Consider the following 24,535-nt stretch of genomic DNA (forward strand, 5'->3'; position numbering starts at 1 on the left):
CATAGATTACCCATCTTTATTTCAATCAGTCAGCAGGCTGAGTTGGAGAGGCCACACATGGATTGCTGAACCGGATGAATTTTAATCCATCTATGGCCAGCCTAAAGATTGGTATCTGGCAAAGGTGGCATTTTTTTTTTTTTGAAAGAAAGAAAGTGTTTATACTCCTAATCAAGAAAATCAACCATGTGGTTTATTAATGCATGCTAATGATTCATATGGAGAATACATTTATTTATACATGTAATTTTATTGCATTTATATATGTATTTGTCCTGGTTGTGCACGCTAGAAGTACAGTATTCAGTAGTGCTAATTTTGGTAGTTAATTATGAGTTTTTTGTTATTATAAGTTGTGCATGGACTAATAAAGTATGAGAATTTCTAAAAAATGTTAAATGAAATAGTCATGTTTGTCAGTGTATATAAAACAAATGAAAATGCTGCTCAAACCATAACAGCTTTTTGTTCTCCACCAGGCTTAAGCGCAGTGCACACTGCAGTGATTGCAAACAGCATGGGCTGCCTTCGACAATTAATATTAATGAGGGCAGATATGGATGTCCAGGAGCGGAAGTCAGGGAGAACCCCTTTGCATTTCGCTGTTGAACAGGACAACATCTCTCTGGCAGGCTGTATTATTCTTGAGGTGAGAATATGGAGATGTTTGCTTCCTAAGTCTTGTGATAACACTTGACTGCTGTAGCATTTGCCAAGTTGTTGAGCTTTTATATATACAGTCATGGACAAAAATATTGGCACCCCTCTATTTCTGCCAGATAATGCACCACTTTTCCCAGAAATTTGTTACAATTACAAATGTTTAGGCATTCTCATGTTTATTTAAACAAAAAGCCAAATCTGCCACGTGTGTTTGTGTGTGTGTGTATATATATATATATATATATATATATATATATATATATATATATATATATATATATAATATTACAGCAGATAAAATAAGTATTGAACATTTCACCCCTTTTTCTAGGTAAATGTATTTCTAAAGGTGTTATTGACATGAAATTTTTAGTACATGTCGGTAGCAACCCATACAAAACGAATACGTTCAGAAATGAAGTTATGTGTAATAGAATGGAGTGACACAGGGAAAAAGTATTGGGTATATAAAGAAAGGGACCAAAACAAGTAATTGAAAGCCAAGACACCAGCTGAAATCTATCAGTAATTAGAAAGCAATCCTGCCCCTTATCAGTGCAAATTAATATCAGCTGGTTCAGTCTCAACTGATGGCCTATAAAAAGGGATGTCATTACCAAGGTGTCTTAAAAGAAACATCCCATGATGGGTAAAAGCAAAGAGCTCTCTCAAGACCTTTGCAACCTTATTGTTGCAAAACATACTGATGGCATTGGTTACAGAAGGATTTCTAAACTTCTGAATGTTCCAGTGAGCACTGTTGGGCCCATAAGCTGGAAGTGAAAAAAACATAATTTCACCATAAACCAGCCATGACCAAATTGCAAGATTTCTGACAGAGGAGCGAAAAGAATGATCAGAGTTTTCCAAGAGCCAAGGGACACTTGTGAAGAGCTTCAGAAAGACCTGGAATTAGCAGGTACAATGGTTTCAAAGAAAACAATAAGTAATGCACTCAACAGCCATGGCCTATATGCACGCTCACCATGCAAGACTCCATTGCTGAAGAAAAAGCATGTTGAAGCTTGTTCAGCCCCAGAAGATTTTACCCCCTTAATGACCAGAGCATTTTTTGCGATACAGCATTGCTTCGATTTAACTGACAATTGCACGGTTGTGCGATGTTGTACCCATACAAATTTTTTTTCCCAAAAATAGAGCTTTCTTTTTGTGGTATTATATCACCTCTGCTTTTTTTTTTTTGCGCTATAAACAAAAAAGAAGTGACCATTTTGAAAAAAAAATCCCCATATAATATCTAAAAACAATAATTTCTTTATCAGTTTGGGCCGATATGTATTCTTCTACATATTTTTGGTTTGTGCAAAAGTTATAGCATCTACAAAAAAGGGAATAGATTCATGGCACTTTTATTATAAACTATTTGTTACTAGTAATGGTGCTGATCAGTGATTTTTATCGGGTCTGCCACATTGCCACATTGCGGTGGATAGATCAGACACTTTTGGGACCATTGACATTTACACAGAGATCAGAACTAAAAATGGCCACTGATTACTTTATATATGTCACTGGCAGGGAAGGGGTTAACACTAGGGGGCGATCCAGGGGTTAAGTGTGTTCCCTCAGTGTGTTCTAACTGTAGGGAGGATGGGCTCACTAGGACATGGCAGAGATCCCTGCTCCCAATGACAGGGAGCAGTAGATCCCTGTCATGTCACTAGGCAGAACAGGGAAATGCCTTGTTTACATCTCTCCGTTCTGCCTCTCCTTGACATGATCACGGGCCACCAGTGGACATAGAGTCCTCGGGACCCACGAGCATGCTCCCGTGGCAGCGTGTGCGTGCCCGCTAGCCTGCGATGACGGAGGTACAACCATTTGTGCACCCGTGCGATTCTGCCAATGTACATAGTCATGCAGCGGTTAGCAAGTGATTAAAGTTTGCTGCACAACATTTAGACAGGCCTGTGCAATACTTGGAGAATATAGTCTGGTCAGAGGAGACCAAAATTGAACTCTTTGGAGGTCACATGGCACTGCACATCACCCCAAAAACACCATACTAACAGTGAAGTTTGGAGTTGGGAACATCATGGTTTGGGGCTGTTTTTCAGCATACGGTACTGGCATTTCAAACAGTTGAAGGAAGGATGAATGGAAAAATGTACCAAGAAATTCTTGATAAAAATCTGCTGTCATCTACCAGGATGATGAAGATGAAACAGTGGACATTTTAGCAAGACAATGATCCCAAACACAAAGCCAAGGAAACTCTCAGTTGGTTTCAATGAAAGAAAATAAAGCTGCTAGAATGGCCCAGCTAATCAGCTGACTTGAATCCAATAGAAAATCTGTGGAAAGAACTAAAGATCAGAGTTCATAGAAGAGGCACACGGAACCTTCAAGATTTGAAGACTGTGTGGAAGAATGGGCCAAAATCACACCTGCGACTAGTGTCTCCATACAGGAGGCGTCTTGCAGCTGTCATTACCAACAAAGGATTTTGTACCAAGTATTAAATACATTTAGGTTAGCATGTTCAATATATTTTCCCTGTGTCCAGGGCCGCCATCAGGGAGGTACAGCTCACACACTTGTAAGGGGCCCAAGCATCTCAAAGGGCCCGCCTGCCTGGCGGGGATGGAAGAAGGCAGGTGTGGGTGCAGGGGAGCTCTGTGGGTGCTTCTGTATGAGTGTGAGTCAGCAGCTGCTGCTGCTCTGTGTCATTGAGCTCACCTGGGGCTCTTTGCTGCCACCTCTTGCAACCTCCAGCATGTTCTCTCCTCGTGAGTACTGCCTGTACTGTATCCTGGACTGCAGCTCCTATCTGTGTCTCAGCTACATGTGGAAACAAGAGCTGGGGCTAGGAAGATCACCTTATAAGTAAGGGATGTTGTACAAGTGAAGGGAGGGGGCTGTGTGTGTGTACATGTCTGTCTGTGTGTGTGTGTACATGTCTGTGTGTGTGTTTGTGTGTCATATATACACACAGAGCGTACAGGTGGTGGGGAGCTGAGAGCGTACAAGTGCTGGGCGCGCTGAGTGCGTACAGGTGTGAGGGGAGGCTGAGAGCGTACAGGTGTAAAGGGGGGCTGAGAGCATACAGGTGCGTGGGGGGCTGAGAGCGTACAGGTGTGAGGGGGGGCTGAGAGCGTACAGGTGTGAGGGGGGCTGAGAGCGTACAGGTGTGAAGGGGGGCTGAGAGCGTACAGGTGCGTGGGGGGCTGAGAGCGTACAGGTGCGTGGGGGGCTGAGAGCGTACAGGTGCGTGGGGGGCTGAGAGCGTACAGGTGCGTGGGGGGCTGAGAGCATACAGGTGCGTGGGGGGCTGAGAGCGTACAGGTGTGAGGGGGGGCTGAGAGCGTACAGGTGTGAAGGGGGGCTGAGAGCATACAGGTGTGAAGGGGGGCTGAGAGCATACAGGTGCGTGGGGGGCTGAGAGCGTACAGGTGTGAGGGGGGCTGAGAGCGTACAGGTGTGAGAGGGGCTGAGAGCGTACAGGTGTGAAGGGGGGCTGAGAGCATACAGGTGCGTGGGGGGCTGAGAGCGTACAGGTGTGAGGGGAGCTGAGAGCATACAGGTGTGAGGGGGGCTGAGAGCATACAGATGGGGGGGGGGGGCTGAGAGCGTACAGGTGTGAAGGGGACTGGGGCACTGAAGGACTTGGTGGGATGGCTAGTGCGCAGATTCGGTGGGACGGCCAGTGGGAGGGCCCTGGGGAACATTGGTGGTCAGGCTGGGGAGGGGGGCAGTCCTAAAGCTGTGTAAAGGGACCCACAGTTTCTCATGGCTACCCTGCTTCTGTCATTGCATTTTATTACACATACAGTGCCCTGAAAAAGTATTCATACCCCTTGAAATTTTCCACATTTTGTCATGTTTCAACCAAAGGCATATCTGTAATTTATATGATAGACCAACACGAAGTGCCACATAATTGTGAAGGGAAAGAAAATTTATAAATGGTTTTCAGAATTTTTTGCAAATAAATATCTTTAAAAAAATAAAGCTTATAAATAAGCTTATGTAATTGGCTCACTGATTTTCCCAGATTTTGGGCATCATTTGCAACAAACATTTCAGTTTTGGCGAGATACCCCCAAAGGGTTATTCACGCCTAAATGGATTCAGACCCTACTGATTTCCTTATTAGAACCCTGCAATTGCATCAGCTGATAATGAAAATGTCACTCAGATTCAGGCACACATGGGCACAAATAAACAGCTATTTCTTCAGGATAGCAAAAGGTAGAAATCTGCAACAGAGGTTGTTACAATCCCTGCAATGTACATTGATCACCCAGAGGGTTTTTTTTTTTTCTAAACAAAAGTTGAGTAAGTACACTGCTGGACATTCAGACTGCTGATCAACAGTTTAGTCTGACTGATGATGTCTAGATTCAGGGCTGTCTAACTTCTGACTGTTCATGCCATGCATTACTCCTGTGTGTTTGAACTGCGTTTGTCATCACCCCACAACCACTTTGTCTGTCTGTGCTTTGCCTTATTTTCTGAAAACTGATCTCTGTGAGGCTTACACTGGCATTAAAAGCAGGTGTTTGATGGGCATTTTTAACCCGTCCTTAACACTTGTAAAACACCAGTCTAACAACTATAATAAAGCTCATTGACGCCAGTTTAATCCCGTACTAAAGCTTATTAACGCGACTTTACCGCCCATACTAATGCTATAGGAGCGTTCAAGGGTGAGAACTTTAGTCAAGTGTGAACAAGCGCTTAAGGATTGGTTTGTTGTACCCGATCTGGCCACCAGTGTATTAACTCTTCTACTGTCTACTGATTGGTCTGACCATCTGTTTTGGAATTTACACCCCTCTAGCTGTCCTGGCTATATAGCGCTGTCAGAGCGGATCCACTAAACTCTGTAGCAATAGCAACTGGTTGCTCTAAAAGCTGCAGATTCACAATCTTACAGCCAAAAAGAAGATATTTACTGTTAAACAGATGGCCTGTGCAGTATTTATCAAGTCCGTGCTTCTAGCCACCACCATAAAGGCTCCAGGGCTGGCAGCTACAGCTAATGTGAAGAAGAGACATGGGTCTTGTTCATACTACCGGTTTATTTTATTATTTGGATACAAATGAATACTGTATTTGGATGTTGAATGTTTTTAACCTTTAGATACAATAAAGAGGTTTTTATGACCTCATGTGGGAGTTGCAGGTCAACCTATCACACGTCAGTGTAAAATATAATATATAAAAAAGAGTAACTCCTTTTGCTATTGCTGTCACTGACATGTGGTTGCGTAGTCTGTATTCTTTACCCTCAGTATTTGCTTCCTTCCCACAGGGAGATGCATGTGTAGATAGTACAACGTATGATGGGAGCACCCCGCTTCATATAGCAGCTGGCAGAGGTTCTACAAAACTCACAGCTCTCTTAAAAGCAGCAGGTATGCTCATATCTAGATTTGTCTCAAAGTTGTAATATGATGTTGCTGTTTGGGGAATGGATGATGTGTTCTATGTATGGATCCCAGGGCTTTGTTTATTAGAGTGCTATATATAAGACTCATACTACTTTGTATCAACATCCAAATCATTCTCCACCATTTTCTACACAGCACTAATTATGATCTATGACTGATGATGAAATAAAATTTCAAACACTTTGATAAATGAGGTCTACTTTTTCACATATGGAAAAGTAAATAATCCAGGGAGATTTCAGTGAGTTAGTACATCTGTAATATACTTTATCTACACTGGTTTTATTCTGGTCCATCAATAAGATATGAAGGATGAGGTGTTTTGTTTTTGTAAAGATTTTAGAATGTTTTAGCAGAGAAAAATCTGAATAAAAGGACCTTATTAGAATTAATTACATTTGAAATAAAAGTAACTGTAGAAAGAAAGTTTACATGCAGACGGCTAAATTCATGTAATATACAACTATACTATATGTACAACAATCCTTTAAGTTCCTAAAAAATATAACAAATTTAAAAGTGATAAAAGTTGATAAATCTATATATTGTGCTTTATGTGCTCATCTTTCAGCTGATTATTAAAGGTACTAAATACTCCAGTGGGAAACTGTCACTGATACTGTTGTGGATATTAGGGCTCATATACATATCTCCTCCTCCAACAAAATCTCAGTGACCTTACTTGTTTAGCATTATGCTGAGTAATACCAGTTGGATATACAGTATCTCACAAAAGTGAGGAGAGAGTGAGCAATAACACCAAATGTAACACACTTGATCCCCATTCACACCTGAGACCTTGTAACACTAATGAGTAACATGACACCGGGGGGTAGCTAATTGGGCCCAATGTGGACATTTTCACCTAGCTGTGTACGCACTTTTGTTGCCAGCGGTTTAGACATGGCTGTGTGTTGAGTTATATAAGCTGTACACTCACTACTTTACATTGTAGCAAAATGTAATTTCATTAGTGTTGTCACATGAAAGATATAATAAAATATTTACAAAACTGTGAGGGGTGTATATACTTTTGTGAGATACTGTATGTGTGTTGGATTCTCCATTCATATATGGAAGATCCAGCAGAAGTATAAGATAGGTGTCACTGCTACTTAAAAGGAAATTTAGGCTAGTGAGATAACCCAACAAACACTTTAATGACTTTTGGATAAATTTACACTTAAACATACATGTTTGTGAGAGAAATTTTATGAAGATTTAGGATTTGTTTTTTTTTTAATTTATGCTTGTTACCTAAAGGTGATCTAGTGTTTATTATGTTAAATTAGTAATGATTGCCTTTTTTAGTAAATAGTACATATGCTATACCGTATATTGCCATATCTTTATTGAACAAATGGTTCAAACAGTCAAGGTAACTGGTGGGAAAACATGTAAACATCTACAGTAGGATGATGACATCTTTAAAAAAAAAAAAAAAACGTGAATAGGGTCAGAGTGTTCCAGGAAGGTTATATATGGATATAAACTGCCCTCATAACATATTTTGGTTACAAGCTCTTTTTAAACAGATTTCTGTTTATGCCCTGTGACTAGTAGGGAGTTGTAGAGGAATTCATAAAGAGTCATCGTCAGTTCACAGTCAGGCGGGTCATTTACAAATGGAAGGGATTCAGCACCATTGCCAAGCTCTCTAGAAGTGGGTATGAAACAATAATCAGGGTACACTATACAGTCTTCAGACAGATGACTCTGATTGCAAGCATTCATTGCATTTGATAACATTTGTTTCAACCATAAGAAAAATACTGAACCAGTTCAACCATTCTTTCAAAAAAAAATTATGGAACTCTAAAATGTTGCTAGCATTGTTTGTTAAATAAGACTTAAATAAGTCTTTGTATTATCTTAAATTAAGATCAGATCATATTTTTGTAGGTATTAATGTTATTGTATATCTTATTTTATTGCTATAAGGTGCGGACTCATTCATTGAAAACTGTGAACCACTGTATAACCTTGAGGACATGGATGAGAATGATATAGATGAAGGCATTGTTCCTGGAACAAAACCAACAGACATGGCAATCAATGACGAGGTTAACTGCTGCAGTGATTTGCATTAGATATTTCTCTATTATCATTTGACATTTCTTTTAAAACACCTGGCGAAACTTTTATTTTGCAATATCTGATTTGTGGCCACAAACCACAGTGGATTTAATTAGAGGTGCTCAATTGTCCACGGACAGCACATCACAAGACCACACTGGTGTTCACTAAAATACCAATATTATGCACTTTGCAGGCCACTAACTTGAGAATTGAGGTTCAGTCTAGTGTAGATTGTTCTCTATGTTAAACTGATTATTGTAGTGGGAATTTGTTATTTATATGTATTGTATTAAACTAAACAAGTGCGTGTGGTTTACAAGAAACAATAGATTAGGGCATGTGCTCATTGACTGTTGGACTGTGTTTGTGCTTGGGTGTGCATGTGTCAGGTTCAACATAAACTATTCGGCCTGTGTATACAGCAGCCTGTCTTAACAGAAGCCATTCTAACGACCAGCTTTTAGCGAATTGGGATGCTAGAAAACCAACATTCGATCAGTGCTTGCAGCCAATGGCTGTGAGCGCTCATCAGTGTTTTCTGGCGGGGCCAGTTCCCCTGTCAGAACACAATTGCTCAGCAGGCTGCACTAACAGCACTTAGTATATCAACCTCTCTGGGTTTTTTTTCGTTCAGCCCGCTGGGTTAAATAAAAAAAAACTCCCCGTGTGTACCCAGCATTAGTTTAAGAAAACCTTTATTGTGAATACTATTAGGTTCACTTGTCAACCAGATGGAACATGCAGAGCTTTGGTGCATGTTAAACAATATACTGTAAAATTAGTAGTAAGTACTACAGCTGCATTTATTATAGAGATGTTTCCCAAAAAAACTTGTGCATTGAATTGACATGAATGGGAGAATTTAGGTTAACACATGCAAACCATTATGTTTAATATTTTCAAAGTGTACTGCACGGAATTAGTGAGGATCAGGACATACACTTTTCATAAGATACACTTGGCAAACTGTTGAAAAAATATTTCATTTTTATTACATGAAACTCTGTCTAAATAGCTTGCAGGATGCTTATGTATTCCGAGAGGGAGACTCAGTGTTATTACCCCTGGCTAAGATACATTAGCAGGTGACACTATGTACTCTTTATTTGGTTATGTTTCACTAGAGGTCCTGAAAGTGCACTGAAGTATTGTCTGCCTTTATACTGCTTTACATGGAAACAGACAGTTCAATAAGCTCTATTGATGTGCTACTCATGTCTTTTTTTTATTTCATTATTATGTCACAGGTGCTGGAAATACTGAATGGAAAGCCATACACAACAACGTTTTCATCCAATTGCCCACAAGGTATATCATCTGTTTTATCCAGCGTTAATTTCCAGTGTTAGTGACTTTGCTTTCAGTTTATGCATAATAAAGTTGATCATTAACTAATCCAGCAAACTAAAAACACAAATGTACAGTAACCTAAAGGAAACAAACTATTGCCATTCATAGATATTTACAGAAAGGTTTCCATATCTTTATCCAACCTAAAGTGGTTCTAATGCCACATACACACGGCTGGACTTTCCGTCAGAATAAACTCTGGCAGTCTTTCCGACGGTGTTCCGCCCGAAGGGACTTGCCTACACATGATCACACCAAAGTCCATTCGTTCCGAACACGATGACGTAAGACCGGACTAGAAAAGTAAGTTCAGTAGCCAGTAGCCAATAGCTGCCCTTGCGTCATCTTTGGTCCGTCGGACTAGCATACAGACAAACGGTTTTCCCGATAGGAATTGATTCAGTCGAAAAGATTTAAAACATGTTCTATTTCTAGGTCCGTCAGAATTTTTGAAGAAAAAAGTCAGATGAAGCCCACACACAATCGAAATATCTGATGAAATGATTTTGTCTGACCTTTTCTGCCAGTCGTGTGTACGCAGCCTTAGGGGTTTTTTTTACCTCAATGAATTCTTTGCATTAAGGTAAAAAACCTTCTGTGCTGCAGAATCCCGCCAGTCCCGCTCCCCCTTATATTTACCTGAGCCTGATCTCGATCCTGCACTGTGCACAACAGCAGCGGCACTCTCCCTCCTCACAGGGCAGATTGATAGAAGCAGGAGCCGTTGGCTCCTGCTGCTGTCAATCAAACCCTATGGCTGACACAGGCAGTGGAGCTCGAGAAAATGCCTGCATGAATATCCCCCTTTGCAAGAAGCTTGCATGGGGGAGTACAAAAAACTCTATGGACCATGGCTCCTGAAAAACTGGCAGAGCAGACCTGATCGGTCCACTCGTGTAAAAGGGGCCTTAATGTTGATTGAGAAAGTTTGTATGAGCTCTAAGCAGTTGTAGCAACAGTTTTTATTTTTATTTTTTTAATAAAGGTTTTACATAAATAAAAGCTGACCATTGTAAGTACCTCTGTCAGTGTTAAGCTTGTAGTGTACCTCAAACCATTCTTGAACTCATCAGCCCAGGCCACCTTCTTCCATTGCTCTGTGGTTTAGTTCTGATGGTCATGTGCCCATTGTAGGCGCTTTTGGCTGTGGACACAGGTCAGCATGGGCACTCTGACCCATCTGTGGCTGTGCAGCCCCATACACAACAAACCACAATGCACTGTTTGTTCTGACACCTTTCTATCGGAACCAGCATTAACTTTTTCATGACCCTGTTGCCAGATTGGCAATTTTCCTTCCTTGAATTACTGTTGGTAGGTCCTGACCATTGCAGACCAGTAACATCCCACAAGAGCTGCAGTTTTGGAGTTGCACTGACCCAATCGTCTAGCCATTACAATTTGGCCCTTGTAAAAGTCACTCAAATCCTTACACTTGCCAGTTTTTTCTGCTTTCAATACATCAACTTCAGAGGCAACATGTTCCCTTGCTGATTAATATATCTTGCTATTGTCAGGAGTTAATCAATGTTATTCTTTTTACCTGTCGTTCATAATGTTATGGCTGATCGGTGTACGGTACCAAGTTAAAGAGACATTTACTGCCTCAGCCAGGGTGAAAATACTAAATATCTTAGCAGATTTAATATGATTGATTAATTTGCAAGGTTACAGAATCGAATTACCCCAGCGATGGGCAAAGTGCTAATCCTATATGTTTATGTAGGAGACTTGAAAGACCTGAGTGAGGAGACAAAACAGAAGCTGTATACATTGTTACAAAGTAAAGACACAGACAAGAACTGGTCCACTTTGGCACAAAACCTTGGCCTAGGAATACTGAACAATGCTTTCAGGTTAAGTCCTCAGCCTTCCAAAACCTTACTGGACAATTTTGAGGTAAGCAATATTTTACACAGTGACATTTTTGATTTCCACAGAGAATAGTCATAGAGTGTTCACATAAGTGTCCGAGTTGTTAAGAGTTTTAATTTAGAGTAATTGATTTATTTCTAGACCAGCATATCTTGAATTGTTTGTAGATCCGAGCTGTTACCTTATTCAGCTGGATAGGAGTACATGATTTAATGTCTAAAATGTAGCCGGCTGCCGCTGTTTAAGGAACTTTAGCAACTGGACAGGATAAACTGTGTCCTAGTATTGTCCTAATATCCCTTATAAGTTGCATGGAAAATAAATAAAGCAAGAAATAAACTCCCTGTATGCAACCAGTAACAACCACATGATTATATTTCAGTTTCTTTGTATAAAAAATAGATAAACATAATATACAAGGGTATTTATCTTAAAACAGTCCTAAAAAAAAACAATTATGACAGCCTCCTATGTTCCCAATAAAGTTGGCATTGGGCCATATACTTTGTTGACACTAAACTCTGGTTTAAAAAAAAAAATCTATTTCAAATATGTATTCATTACTCTAAAAAGGTGCCTCCTATCGCTCTCCTATTTTTGCTGCTGTGAATTTGCTTTCTTTTAGAGTGTGGCTACGTCCATTATTGCACTGTATGTAGGAAAGTAGCCAGTCGATATTGTTTAGTTTAATTTTGAGCTAAAGGCAGCTCTTCCTTCCTCACACCTGATAGCTCAATATTCTCTTCCTTGATGTTTTCTCTATCACGCTCTTTACTTTTTGCTTTTGTTTTTGTCCATAAGTGGCTTTAGAGCATGTCTCTACAGTCAGCCTAACATCAATATTAGGTAAATTATTGGAGGGGATGATAAGGGACTATATTCAAGAATTTGCAGTATCATTAGTAGTAATCAGCATGGGTTTCCGAAGGACCATTCCTGCCAGACCAATCTGCTAACATTCTACGAGGAAGAGAGCTGTCATCTAGATGGAGGCCTGTGGATGTGGTGTACCTGTATTTTGCAAAGGCATTCAATACAGTTCCCCATAAACATCTACAAACGAAATCTACAAGCTGAGGTCTGCAGGCATGAAGCATGTTTGTTCTTGGTTAGAAAACTGGTTACAGGGGCGTGTCCAAAGGTGGTGATAAATAACATGTACTCAGACTGGTCTAGGGTGGTAAGTGGGGTACCCCAAGGCTTTGTCTTGGGACCATTTCTGTTTAATTTATTCATAAATGATATAGAGGATGGGATAAATAGGTAAATCTCAGTTTTTGACAACACAAAAATAAGCAGGGCAACAATTTCACATCAGGATATAGAAATTTACAGAAAGACCTGTACAAAATAATGGGCTGGGCAACTACATGGCAAATTTGTTTTAATGTGGATAAATGTAGGTTAATGAACTTGGGGGCTAAAATCATAAAAGCAAACTACTCACTAGGGCAGTGATGGTGAACCTTGGCATGCCAGATGTTCCGGAACTACATTTCCAATGATGCTCATGCACTCTGCAGTGTAGTGGAGCATCATGGGAAATGTAGTTCCAAAACATCTGGGGTGCCATGGTTCACCATCATTGCACTAGGGCGAGAACATCTGGGGGAATCAAGGATGAAGAAAGAGCTGAGGGTCCTAGTTAATGACAGACTGTGCAATAGCATGCATGTCAAGTGGCAGCTACCAAGGCCAGCAGAAATTTGGCATGCATAAAAAAGGGGATATACTCCAGAGATAAAATTATATTCCTGCCACTTTATAAAACTCTGGTCGGGCCACATCTAGAGTATTCCGTCCAGTTATGGTCACCAATACTCATAAGGGATGTGCTAGAGCTGGAGAGAGTCCAAAGAAGTGCAAGGAAATTAATAAGGGGACTGGAAGACCTCAATTACAAGGAACGACTACAAGCACTCAGTTTATTCTCGCTGGAGAAGAGACGCTTCAAAGGGGACAATATAGTGATTTACAAATACCTTAATGGTGATCCCAGCATAGGAAAATAATGATTCAGTCTCAGGGAGTGTAATAGGACACAGGGCCACTCAATGAGATTGGAGAAGAAGCAGTTTAACCTTAAGCGGCAAAGGGGGATATTTATGTGGAACTCTCTTCCACAATTGGTGGTGTCAGCAGAGAATATTGAGGTTTTTAAGAGACTCTTGGAAATGCATCTTAAAGAACACAACATACAGGGATATGAAAAGTAATTATAGACATTGACACACATACCCTCACAGGTTGAAGTACATAGATAATTATCTTTATTCAACTTTACCTACTATGTAACTATGAATAGTAGACAAAAATACACAGCCACCGTCCATTGGGCTATGGCTTAAGAAGGAATTTAACTTGATGGAAGATCTGGTACTGAGTTTGCAACAAAAAAAGAGAGGTGTACTTGAAAACTTGGACTTTGTGGACCAAGTTTATCTACTCCATGTGGGTTCTGCTTGATGGTGGAGATCATGTGCCTCCCCTTGAGACATAACAACATTACCTTCCCTCCTCCCCCTTTTTTTTTCTTCTCTTTATTCCCTCAACTCTCATTTTCTTAGCTTTTCTCTACACCCTCTTTTTTTCTCTCTGTATACATACAACTCTGACAGTCTTCTAATGTGTAGTAGGTACACGCCATATGTAATCTCCCTGCGACAGCCCTATCTTAGGACTGCCAGCTGGGTTTCTTCTATGGTCATCTAGATCAATGTTTCACTATTCATGATCCCTCTTACTGATTTTGGTATGGTATGGAATCACTGTTCGTTCTGAAAATACTTTTGCTCCTTGTTTAGTCTAACTATGTCAGTAATTTCATACCACTGATTTATATCACCTTTACAAATGTCAGAAGCTGATGGTAGTATTTTGTACCCATGGTTACGTTTTCTTGTGTCTTGTTGCTTGAATATTTTGGAAACCGCCTTTTTCCCTAAATAAAAAAAAAAAAAAAAAAAGAATAGTAGACAAAAGAATGGCTGGATCAGGTGACATTCATGTAACCTGTGCAGATAAGTTCATTCACCAGAATTTCCTAGCCAATCACAGAAAATTGACACAAACATTTGCCCGAAGACCATTATGAGCAGATATGCTACTTCTATAATTGTTGCAAAGAATGGAGGTCAGATATTCCTGCTATCCCATGTCCATTGCCCAATATAATGTCAAATGGTAACATTCGGACACCTGAGCCTTTTACTGCTACCAGCAGCCGGTTCATGAGTTTTAAAGGTGTGTCTATTGAACCCTGAGCTATCTTGCCCCTGCCTTGCAATGCAACATGTCAGATCCCGGACACATAAGAAACAATCCTATTGCTCGCAGCACAGTACACCATCACCTGAAGTGCCTGGCACTAACAATATGGAATTTGTTGGAACTCTGCTTGAGTCTTGGAGTTCTGTTGGGCATTACCCCTTCTCAGCTCTATCCTGGAAAGATTTTGCCACAGTTATGTGGGAAATTTAGTTTAAGGTGAGAGGCTGGAGCAAACCACTGGCGCACTACAGATGGTGGAAGCATTTGGATTTATTGGATTCCATTTTCTGCACAAGCACTTTATATCATGAAGTTTAAGATTAGGCATGTTTATTACATGTATTCACCACATTGTCACTTTGTAATTGTTGCACTTTATTGCATATGACATTTACTCACTGTATTTGTCACTTTGGAATTTGCACTTCACTGTGTATGCAGAACATGTTATTTGTGTATAGATGCACATCCAGTATTATTAATTGTTCATTTGCTTTATTTGAAGAGCATCATATTGCACTTTAAGTAAGCACCACATTTTTCATTATATCATTTACACTGTGTGGGAACACCATTTATGTTGGCAGCTACTTCGTTTATTAATCATTTTGGTTTGCGCATTAGTATTTTCACTTTGACTTTGACCACAGAGGTCGTAAACATGCTTCCACACCTTCCCTTATCTGATCCCTTATGATATTAACAGCCTCTAATCTTTCCACCGTTAAGACTCTGTTAGACGTTGAGTCCTTAATGGATGATGCTACACCTTAGAAGTCACTGCAATTACTCCTAGAACAACTCCGGCATGGTGATACAATTTGCACATTAGCCCTGTGTAGTTAGTTAAAAGTGCAAATGTGATTTAGATTAAAATTGCACACTGTGTACAAAAAAAAATCCGCATCATCTCTTTACACATAATTTTCTCTATTCCTGAGCTCCAGGAGGAGGGATCTCCTGGAGCAGGAGCAGCAACATTATTCCTTACTTAGTTTTTGTCATTACATACTAAGACTACAAATGCCATCATGCCCAAGAATGTAGAGTCTGAATGGGTGGCAGTGTAGGCCAGACTGTGGGTGTGTATGGGATGAATCAGACACCTGGCTTGTCCGTCTACCTTTGCTGTACAGTGGACAGAATGGAGAGCCTGAAACTCCTGGCCTGATCTGCCCACTGTACAGCATAGTTAGATGGACAGGCTGGAGTCTGAGTCATCCCATGCACACCCACAGTCCCACCCACATTGCTGCCCATTCAAACTTTAGTTCTCAATAAAGGGAGCTTTTGCTGCAGTGAGTGGACTGGATAGTCTCAGACTTCCAGTCCAAACCACTCACAATCTGAATGGGTGGCAATGTGGGCAGGACTGTGGGTGTGTATAGGGTGAACATGTGTATGGGATGAAACAGATTCATAGCCTATGCGGTACTGTTGACAGGTCGTACCAGACGTCTGAAACAATCATGTCCACCCACTGTAGCTTTACTGAAAACTACAGGATGGTAATGTACAAGACTGGTGGCCAGGGGGATAGAGGGAATTGGGGCCACCGGTTTTATAAACTGATTGTGAGGGGAACCAAGGGTTGGATTTCGGATTTAAAAGGGATTGTGCAGTAAAACACAAAGAAATTATTTAAAGGTATGGGGAAAAGAAAAAAAAATTATATATTAGCATAATATTTCTTTAAAGAAACTGTATCTGCTTGTATTGGCACAGTTCACATCATTTTGAAGCTAGAGAACGAGTCTGCAGTTTCTCCTACGTTTCCAGCTTAGGCTCTTTCAGGGTTTCCAAGATCTTTCTGGTGCATCCATAGATTCCTGTTGTCCTTTACGGATGCTAGAAGCAACCTGACAACATTTTTCATCCTTCCCAAGTGGCATCATGAGCCCTGTACCTATATGAGAGGAACTTTGTAAAAAAAAGAGATGCTCCTGCTGTGGATTCAGCCCATCCCATATTAACAAAGCCTTAACCATTCTGGTAGAGAATGCGCATGTTTTTGGGGACCCTTTTGACAAGTTTACCAGCCTACCTTTCACACCTCAAATATTCACCAACGTACTGCCACCTGTGCTACACTCCGAATATTCAGGATGGAAATAAAGGGCATTCCATCGATCCTCACAGCTCTAGACTGTCCCAGATAGATTTGGTACATAAAGAACTCTTTCGCACTGCGCCTCAACCTGAACATTATTGTTATTCTGTCCTCTGTCCAGCTGCAGTTCACGAGAAGGAGATCTCTTTCCAGTGTCTTGATATGGCTCATACTATGTGTGTCTACTGCTGCTATTAGAATCCCTCTCTCCCTCTCCTTCTTCCACCATTTCTCGATGGCTCAGTAAGATCATTATTCAAGCTTGTGGTTTTAAGGATTGATTCCACCCTTTTCTGTCAAGACACACTAGCTCTGTGAGTTCTTCTTGGACTGTTCGGCACCTGGCAACTGTTTCTCAGATTGTCAAGGCTGCCACCTGGTCTTCTGCTTGCACTTACTCCAAGTGGATGTTAAGGCCTCATCTAATGCCTACTTTAGGTATAAGGTCCATCAGGAAGATAGTTTTTTTTATTTTTATTTTTTTGTGGGGTTGTTATTGTTTTGTTGCTGTTGCCCACCCCTGAATTGGACTGTGTATGGACAACAAAACAGTCTCTAAATTAATGTGCCCCTCAATTAATGTGAAAGAAATGAGATCATTTGCATTTATTGTAATATTAATTTCTTGGAGTTTATTGATGTACAAGGGGCCCATCCCTCTGTACATGATCAGGTTTTTGTTACTGCATTTCCACCAAACTCAAGCATGCTGGGAGTAAGAGGGATTATATAAGGCTGGCCACTGCTTTTTTTTGTTTGCCAGTGTCCAAATCCATTTGTAGGCCGCAGTTTACCCCAACATTCTCTGAATTCCTGTGTCCTAAGAGCTATAAGGAATGGACTTCATGGCAAGTACAGCAATCTAAGCTTTTTTTATAGTTACTTTATTTTTGGATTTGTTATATTGTAACACATAACATTATGACTGATATTTTGGTTGCATGCACCGATACCTAAATACGTGTTCACTTGTTTCTTCAAAATACTTTTTGCTTTGTGACTTTTTATCACTGTGTAACCCACACCTGTACAATTCAGTTTACATATAATACTGAAAGCAGAAGCACAAGTGGCAGTAAAAGCTGAGATTTATAGGTATGTTTTTCTATTCTGGTAGGTATCTGGAGGGACAATCTCTGAACTTCTAGCTGCCTTAAAAGTGATGTCATTCATAGAAGCTATTGAAATAATTGAACAATCACAGCCAAGCCATTCTGATGCATCCCAAAAGGATGATCCTTCTTCTGCTGAAATCTCTCAGGAACAAAGTGATTGTGGTGTGTATATTCAGAGGGCAGCCAAATCTGTGTTTGTGAAAAATGTATTTAGTGTGAAAGCTAAACAGAAAAATGGTATGCCTATCTATGTAAGGTATATACAGTCTTGATTAATCACCTCTGTACATCTATATTGTTAAAAAAAAAGGGGGGGGGGGGAGTGGAAGTTGGATGTGTATTTCCTTTAGTGCCATTTATAAATGTGACGTCAGAAAACGCCCTGTTGTGGCTGCCAGTACGCCCATTAGTGACTGATCTGAGTACAACAGTGTGAACCTAACCTAAAACTAAACAATTTGAAGGTTTCAAGAAATGGGATACATGAGTTTTTTTTCAAACTATAACTACTGTATAGTACAATATACAAAAAACATGCTAATTAAGTACCACCAAAAGAATGCTTTGTACATAAAAAAAAGTATGACCCAGTAATCCAAACTAAAACCACTAAAAATTGGCCTGTTAATGAAGAGGTATATACAGGCTAGTACTCAAGTGGTTCGGGAACATGTGTTTGTATTCGTATTTGTATTCTTTAAGGATGAAGTAAACCGCAGGGTTATTTTTTGTTTCTGACCTGCAAAGTAAAGGCATAATGTGCTAGTATGCATCGCATACTAGCACATTGTGTGAAACTTACCTGAAAACAAAGCCCTCCACCGATGGGTTGTCACCACTGGAGGCCGCATCCATCTTCACTTTTCTTCCTATCTGGGTCCGCAGACTCCGGCTGTGTGACTGACAGGAGCCACCGGTCACGGCACAGGGCTCTGAAGGAACGGCATGGGTGGCCATTCCTTCAGAGCACATGCGCCGATGATCTCATTGGCTGCATATACAGTAAATATCTCCTATACGGTACACGTTTAGGAGAGTTTTACAACCACTGTGTCAAATGCTCACGTAAGCAAATGCAATGTCAGTCAGACTTTTAGCAATCACAAACCTTTTACAAAACAAATCTCACCATCATGCTTATTTGGGTCTTCATTAATGGTTTGATTGTATCTGAATGTTATGCTAGCATAACATTCATAGAGTAACAAAGCTGTGCTAAAGTAAAAAAGCAAACCTTCACTTTAAGCTTGAAAAATATTATATTATATATATACACTACCGTTCAAAAGTTTGGGGTCACCCAAACAATTTTGTGTTTTCCATGAAAAGTCACACTTATTCACCACCATACGTTGTGAAATGAATAGAAAATAGAGTCAAGACATTGACAAGGTTAGAAATAATGATTTGTATTTGAAATAACATTGTTTTTACATCAAACTTTGCTTTCGTCAAAGAATCCTCCTTTTGCAGCAATTACAGCATTGCACACCTTTGGCATTCTAGCTGTTAATTTATTGAGGTAAGCTGGAGAAATTGCACCCCACGCTTCTAGAAGCAGCTCCCACAAGTTGGATTGGTTGGATGGGCACTTCTGGCGTACCATACGGTCAAGCTGCTCCCACAACAGCTCAATGGGGTTCAGATCTGGTGACTGTGCTGGCCACTCCATTACCGATAGAATACCAGCTGCCTGCTTCTGCTGTAAATAGTTCTTGCACAATTTGGAGGTGTGTTTAGGGTCATTGTCCTGTTGTAGGATGAAATTGGCTCCAATCAAGCGCTGTCCACTGGGTATGGCATGGCGTTGCAAAATGGAGTGATAGCCTTCCTTATTCATTTATTTAATGAAGATGCCAGTTGGGGACCTGTGAGGCGTCTGTTTCTCAAACTAGAGACTCTAATGTGCTTATCTTCTTGCTTAGTTGTGCAACGCGGCCTCCCACTTCTTTTTCTACTCTGGTTAGAGCCTGTTTGTGCTGTCCTCTGAAGGGAGTAGTACACACCGTTGTAGGAAATCTTCAATTTCTTTGCAATTTCTCGCATGGAATAGCCTTCATTTCTAAGAACAAGAATAGACTGTCGAGTTTCAGATGAAAGTTCTCTTTTTCTGGCCATTTTGAGCGTTTAATTGACCCCACAAATGTGATGCTCCAGAAACTCAATCTGCTCACAGGAAGGTCAGTTTTGTAGCTTCTGGAAGGAGCTAGACTGTTTTTAGATGTGTGAACATGATTGCACAAGGGTTTGCTAATCATCAATTAGCCTTCTGAGCCAATAAGCAAACACATTGTACCATTAGAACACTGTAGTGATAGTTGCTTGAAATGGGCCTCTATACACCTATGTAGATATTGCACCAAAAACTAGACATTTGCAGTTAGAATAGTCATTTACCACATTAGCAATGTATAGAGTATATTTGTTTAAAGTTAGGACTAGTTTAAAGTTAGCTTCATTGAAAAGTACAGTGCTTTTCCTTCAAAAATAAGGACATTTCAATGTGACCCCAAACTTTTGAACGGTAGTGTATATATATATATATATATATATATATATATATATATATAAAATATATAAAAACACACAACACACTTTCAGGCCTCATGTACACTGCTGCTGCTAAACGGATGTTTAGGAGCAGTTGGGCTTTTTTTTACTGCTCCCGAACTCTCCTCTATTTTATCTTATCAGTACAAGTACACAGGGACGTTTCTAGGCTTTTTTGGAACGCAAAATATGGTTGCAGACGCTGAGTTTGGAGGCATTTCAAGCGAAAAATGCAAGCCGCGTTTTGTTTACTTGCGTTTTTCATTTTTTCGGCTATTTTGAAAAAAAACTTTTTTTTTAAACGCTTCTAAACGCAAACTCAGCTAAATGCATTATGTAAACGTGGCAAAACGGACATTTTAAACATGGATTACTATCTGTAAAGTTAAATCGTTCATGAGAGGTTGTAAAAACGCCCCGTGTACATGAAGCCTTATGTTGCATCTTTTTTAAGGGCTCATTCAGATGGGGGCTTTAACATAAGAATGAAATGAAGAATTTTCTTCTTCAAGCTGAAGCTTGAACAATCACTTGATGAATCCATTTGGAAAATAGAGGATTTTGACGCTGCCTGTCCACATTTTGGACCCTCTGGCAGTACAAACAAAACTTATGTTTTGTGAACCTGAGTGGTCGCCTTTAAATAGACTTTGATCGCTCTTACTACATCAGGGGAATGTAGTGCCTTCTCTTCAATAGATTGAGGCTCTGGGGAGAAAGAAGGAAGAATAATATCTTGGTTTAAATGAAAATCTGTTACCACTTTTGGTAGGAATTCAGGATGAGGACATAAAACCACCTCATCCTTATGTATGATCAAATATGGTTCTTTACAAGACAGAGCCGCTAGTTCCGATACTCTTCTAGCAGAAGAAATCGCAACCAGAAAGATTATCTTTCTTGTCAAAAGAACCAAGGGAATTTCTCGTAAAGGCTCAAATGGCTGATTCAGCAAAGCCAATAAGACCAAATGAATCTCCCTATCAAGGCACCTCTTTGGGATTTAAATCCGTGTTACCCCCTGAATAAGCTACGCACCAAGATTGGGAAGCAAGAGGCCATTGAAAAAACACTGACAATGCCGGGGTCTGGCTCTTGATAGAAGTCCAGGCCAACTTCATTTCAGCTCCCATTTGCAGGAAATAAGGTTTCCTGCCTATGACATACTTCCTGGGGTGCCAACCCCTGGATCCACACAAAGAAACATATCCCTTCCAGACTTTATATTAAATGATTCTGGAAGCCGGATTCCTGGCATTAATCAAAGTAGACACTACCGAAGGGGGTCACCCATGATCCTTTATAAAGTGGGATTCAACAGTCAAACCGGTTACATTTTTCATCCGTAAGGTAGGATGGAATACCGGACCTTGTGCGAGAAGGTCTGGCTATAATGGAGGACTCCTGCCATCTTTATTATCTTAGTAAATAAAGATCTTCTGGGACCCGCTGGGGCCACCAGAATCACCTCCTTTCATTCCTGCTTGATTCTTTGGAGAAGGCATGGAAGTAGCAGAACTGGAGGAAATGCATAGATCAGTGTAAAAAAAACACAATCCCATGGAAAGACTAATGCGTTTGTTCCGCCTGCTAGCAGATCCCTTGTTCCCTACACAAAATTGTCGACCTTTGTTGTTGAATCTGGATGCAAATAGGTCCATGTCCGGAATACCCGATCTCTGACATATCGCTAGGAAGATGTGGGGGTGAAGAGACCATTCTCCCGGAAATAAATTGTTGGCGACTCAAGTAGTCCGCCTGCCAATTCTGTATTCCTGGAATGAAAATTGCTGATAGGCAAGGAATGTTGTGTTCTGCCCAAGCTAGAACATTATTCACCTCTTTTTGGGCTGCACGACTTCCCATGCCCCCCTGGTGATTGATGTAAGCCACAGCTGTGGCCTTGGCAGACCGAATCCTGCAATCTGACCGTCCAAGATTTTAGGGCCAGACGTACTGCCCGAATCTTCCAAAATGTTGATAGGCAACCTGGACCATCTCCCCTGGACAGAATCTTCTTCCAGGGCTGCTCCCCAACCTAGAAGGCTGTCATCTGTTGTCAACACTTTCCAGGATACAGGTAGAAAAGATTTTTCCTTTTGCTGGATAACCACCAATTTAGGCTTTGACTTACGGCAGGAGGTAAGCGTATTTGGAAAAAAACGAAGGCCTGAATCTTTTTATTCCAGAACGACAGGATGATGTCTTGAAGCAGTTTTGAGTGAAAAGTGCGAGTAAGGGACGGCCTCGAAGGAGGCCACCATTTCCCCTAATAATCTCATGCACCGCTGAATGGAAGAATTTTTCTTTGTTTTGATAAGTTGAATTAGTCCTACAATGGAACCGATTCTTGTCTGGGGTAAGAATTCCTTCTTCTGCACGGTATGTATAACCAGCCCCAAGTACTGTAATCTCCTTAATGGTTTCCAGAAGGATTTTTCTAGGTTGAGTATCCAACCCAGAGGTTCCAGGAAGTATGCAGCTAAGATCAGACTCTGGTTTAGACCTGAAACTGAATGATCTATTAAAAGTAGATAGTCTAAATAGGCTAGGACCGTTGTGCCTTGAGCCCTTAATCTGGCTAAAGGAGGTGCCAGAATCTTTGATAACACCCATGGTGCTGAGGCTAAACCGAATGGCAGGGCCACAACTGAAAATTATGATTTTCTATTTCAAAAGCGCAGAAATTTCTGGTGAGCGGGAAATATTGTCACGTGGAGATATGCATCTTTGATATAGACTGAAGCCAAAAACTCCCCCCCCTTGCAGGATGGACACAACCGATCGGATTGACTCCATGCGAAAGGATCGGATGTATAAGTGCCGATTCAGACCTTTGAGATCTAGAATGGGTATTACCGCTCTGGTTTTGGAACTGTGAAAAGGTTTGAATCAAAGCCTGTGCCTTGTTTCGCTAAGGGAACCTCTGATATCACCAACTGGGATAATAGATGATTTAGAGAGAGAGAGAGAGAGAGAGACTTCTTTTTCTCTGGATCCTTGGGAACATTTGACCTAAGAAAAATGAGGAGACGGAAGCTCTTAGAACTCTAGTTGTAAGCTAGAGAAAACTGCAGAAGCCACCCATCTGTCTTGACATTGTTCCTCTTTGATAATTGCAGGAGCCTACCCCCCACCCGAGTGAGTGGAGGTGCCCCTTCATGAGGAGGATTTAGCATCCTGCTTTGTGGGCTTTCTGCCCCAAGATCTCTTCTCACCCTGGTGCTGCCCTTGGGGTCTTCCCCTTGAATCTGACGGTTGAGGCTGTCGAGACTGCCTAGAGGCTGATGCCCCTGGCACAGGAGAGGCAATATGCTTAAAAAGGAGAAATATTTGAATTACTTCTTTACTGATAAAAGAGAGCTTTTCCCATTAGAGATCCTTTGGATGTATTTTATCCAGATCATTTCCAAATAGCCATGAAAAGGGGAAACTGGCTAGGAGCTTTTTACATGGTGCTTCAGCTGACCAATTTTTTCAGCCATAGAACTCTGCGAGAATGCACTAGTCCAAGCATAAGCCATGAGGCAATAAATTATAGAATCTTTCATAGCATCTACTGTGAAACAGTGTGTCTGATACACCAGCTCATTGCTGGGCCTGCTGATCAGGCAGAACTTTCGGTATGTCCACAAACTGTTCCTTAAAGAGGAAGTAAACCCTGATGGGTTTACTTCCTCTTTCATTCCCTGCAAAGGCAAAGCACAATGGACTACTATGCATCGCATAGTAGCCCATTATGTGTCACTTACCTGACACAGGAGCCAGCGATGTCACCGCTGTCCCCTGTAGTCCAGCGCATCCATCTTTTCGGTGGGGTCTCGCAGCACCGCCGCTGTCATTCGGCGGAGCCGCGATGACGTCACTCCCGCGCATGCGCACGGGAGCCGACATGCGCGGCAGCTCCATTGTTGGAAATGCCACGCTCAGTGCGCCGCTGTCTACGGCGCCTGTCTTCGGGCAAATATCTCCTAAACCGTATAGGTTTAGGAGATATTTCTTGGACCTACAGGTAAGCCTTAATCTAGGCTTACCTGTAGGTCAAAGTGGTTTGTAAGGGTTTACAACCACTTTAATGGACTGGGATACACCAATTGCAGCAAGAA

At 40.9% G+C, this 24,535-nt stretch overlaps 1 protein-coding gene across 8 annotated transcripts in view; it reads left to right on the top strand.

Annotated features, from left to right (window-relative positions):
• NFKB1 (nuclear factor kappa B subunit 1) overlaps positions 1–24,535 on the top strand; it is a 192,899-nt gene that overhangs the window by 162,588 nt on the left and 5,776 nt on the right. For all 8 annotated transcript variants that reach the window (XM_077476639.1, XM_077476641.1, XM_077476640.1 and 5 more), the window contains 6 exons: positions 480–649; positions 5,942–6,044; positions 8,022–8,143; positions 9,407–9,467; positions 11,236–11,408; positions 17,882–18,041. In XM_077476639.1, the coding sequence (XP_077332765.1) occupies positions 480–649; positions 5,942–6,044; positions 8,022–8,143; positions 9,407–9,467; positions 11,236–11,408; positions 17,882–18,041 (789 nt within the window). The remainder of the gene's footprint in view (positions 1–479; positions 650–5,941; positions 6,045–8,021; positions 8,144–9,406; positions 9,468–11,235; positions 11,409–17,881; positions 18,042–24,535) is intronic.

The sequence above is a fragment of the Lithobates pipiens genome, unplaced genomic scaffold, assembly GCF_037356315.1.
Source record: "Lithobates pipiens isolate NorthernLeopardFrog02 unplaced genomic scaffold, aLitPip1_a1.2 Scaffold_13, whole genome shotgun sequence".
Lineage (NCBI taxonomy): Eukaryota > Metazoa > Chordata > Amphibia > Anura > Ranidae > Lithobates > Lithobates pipiens.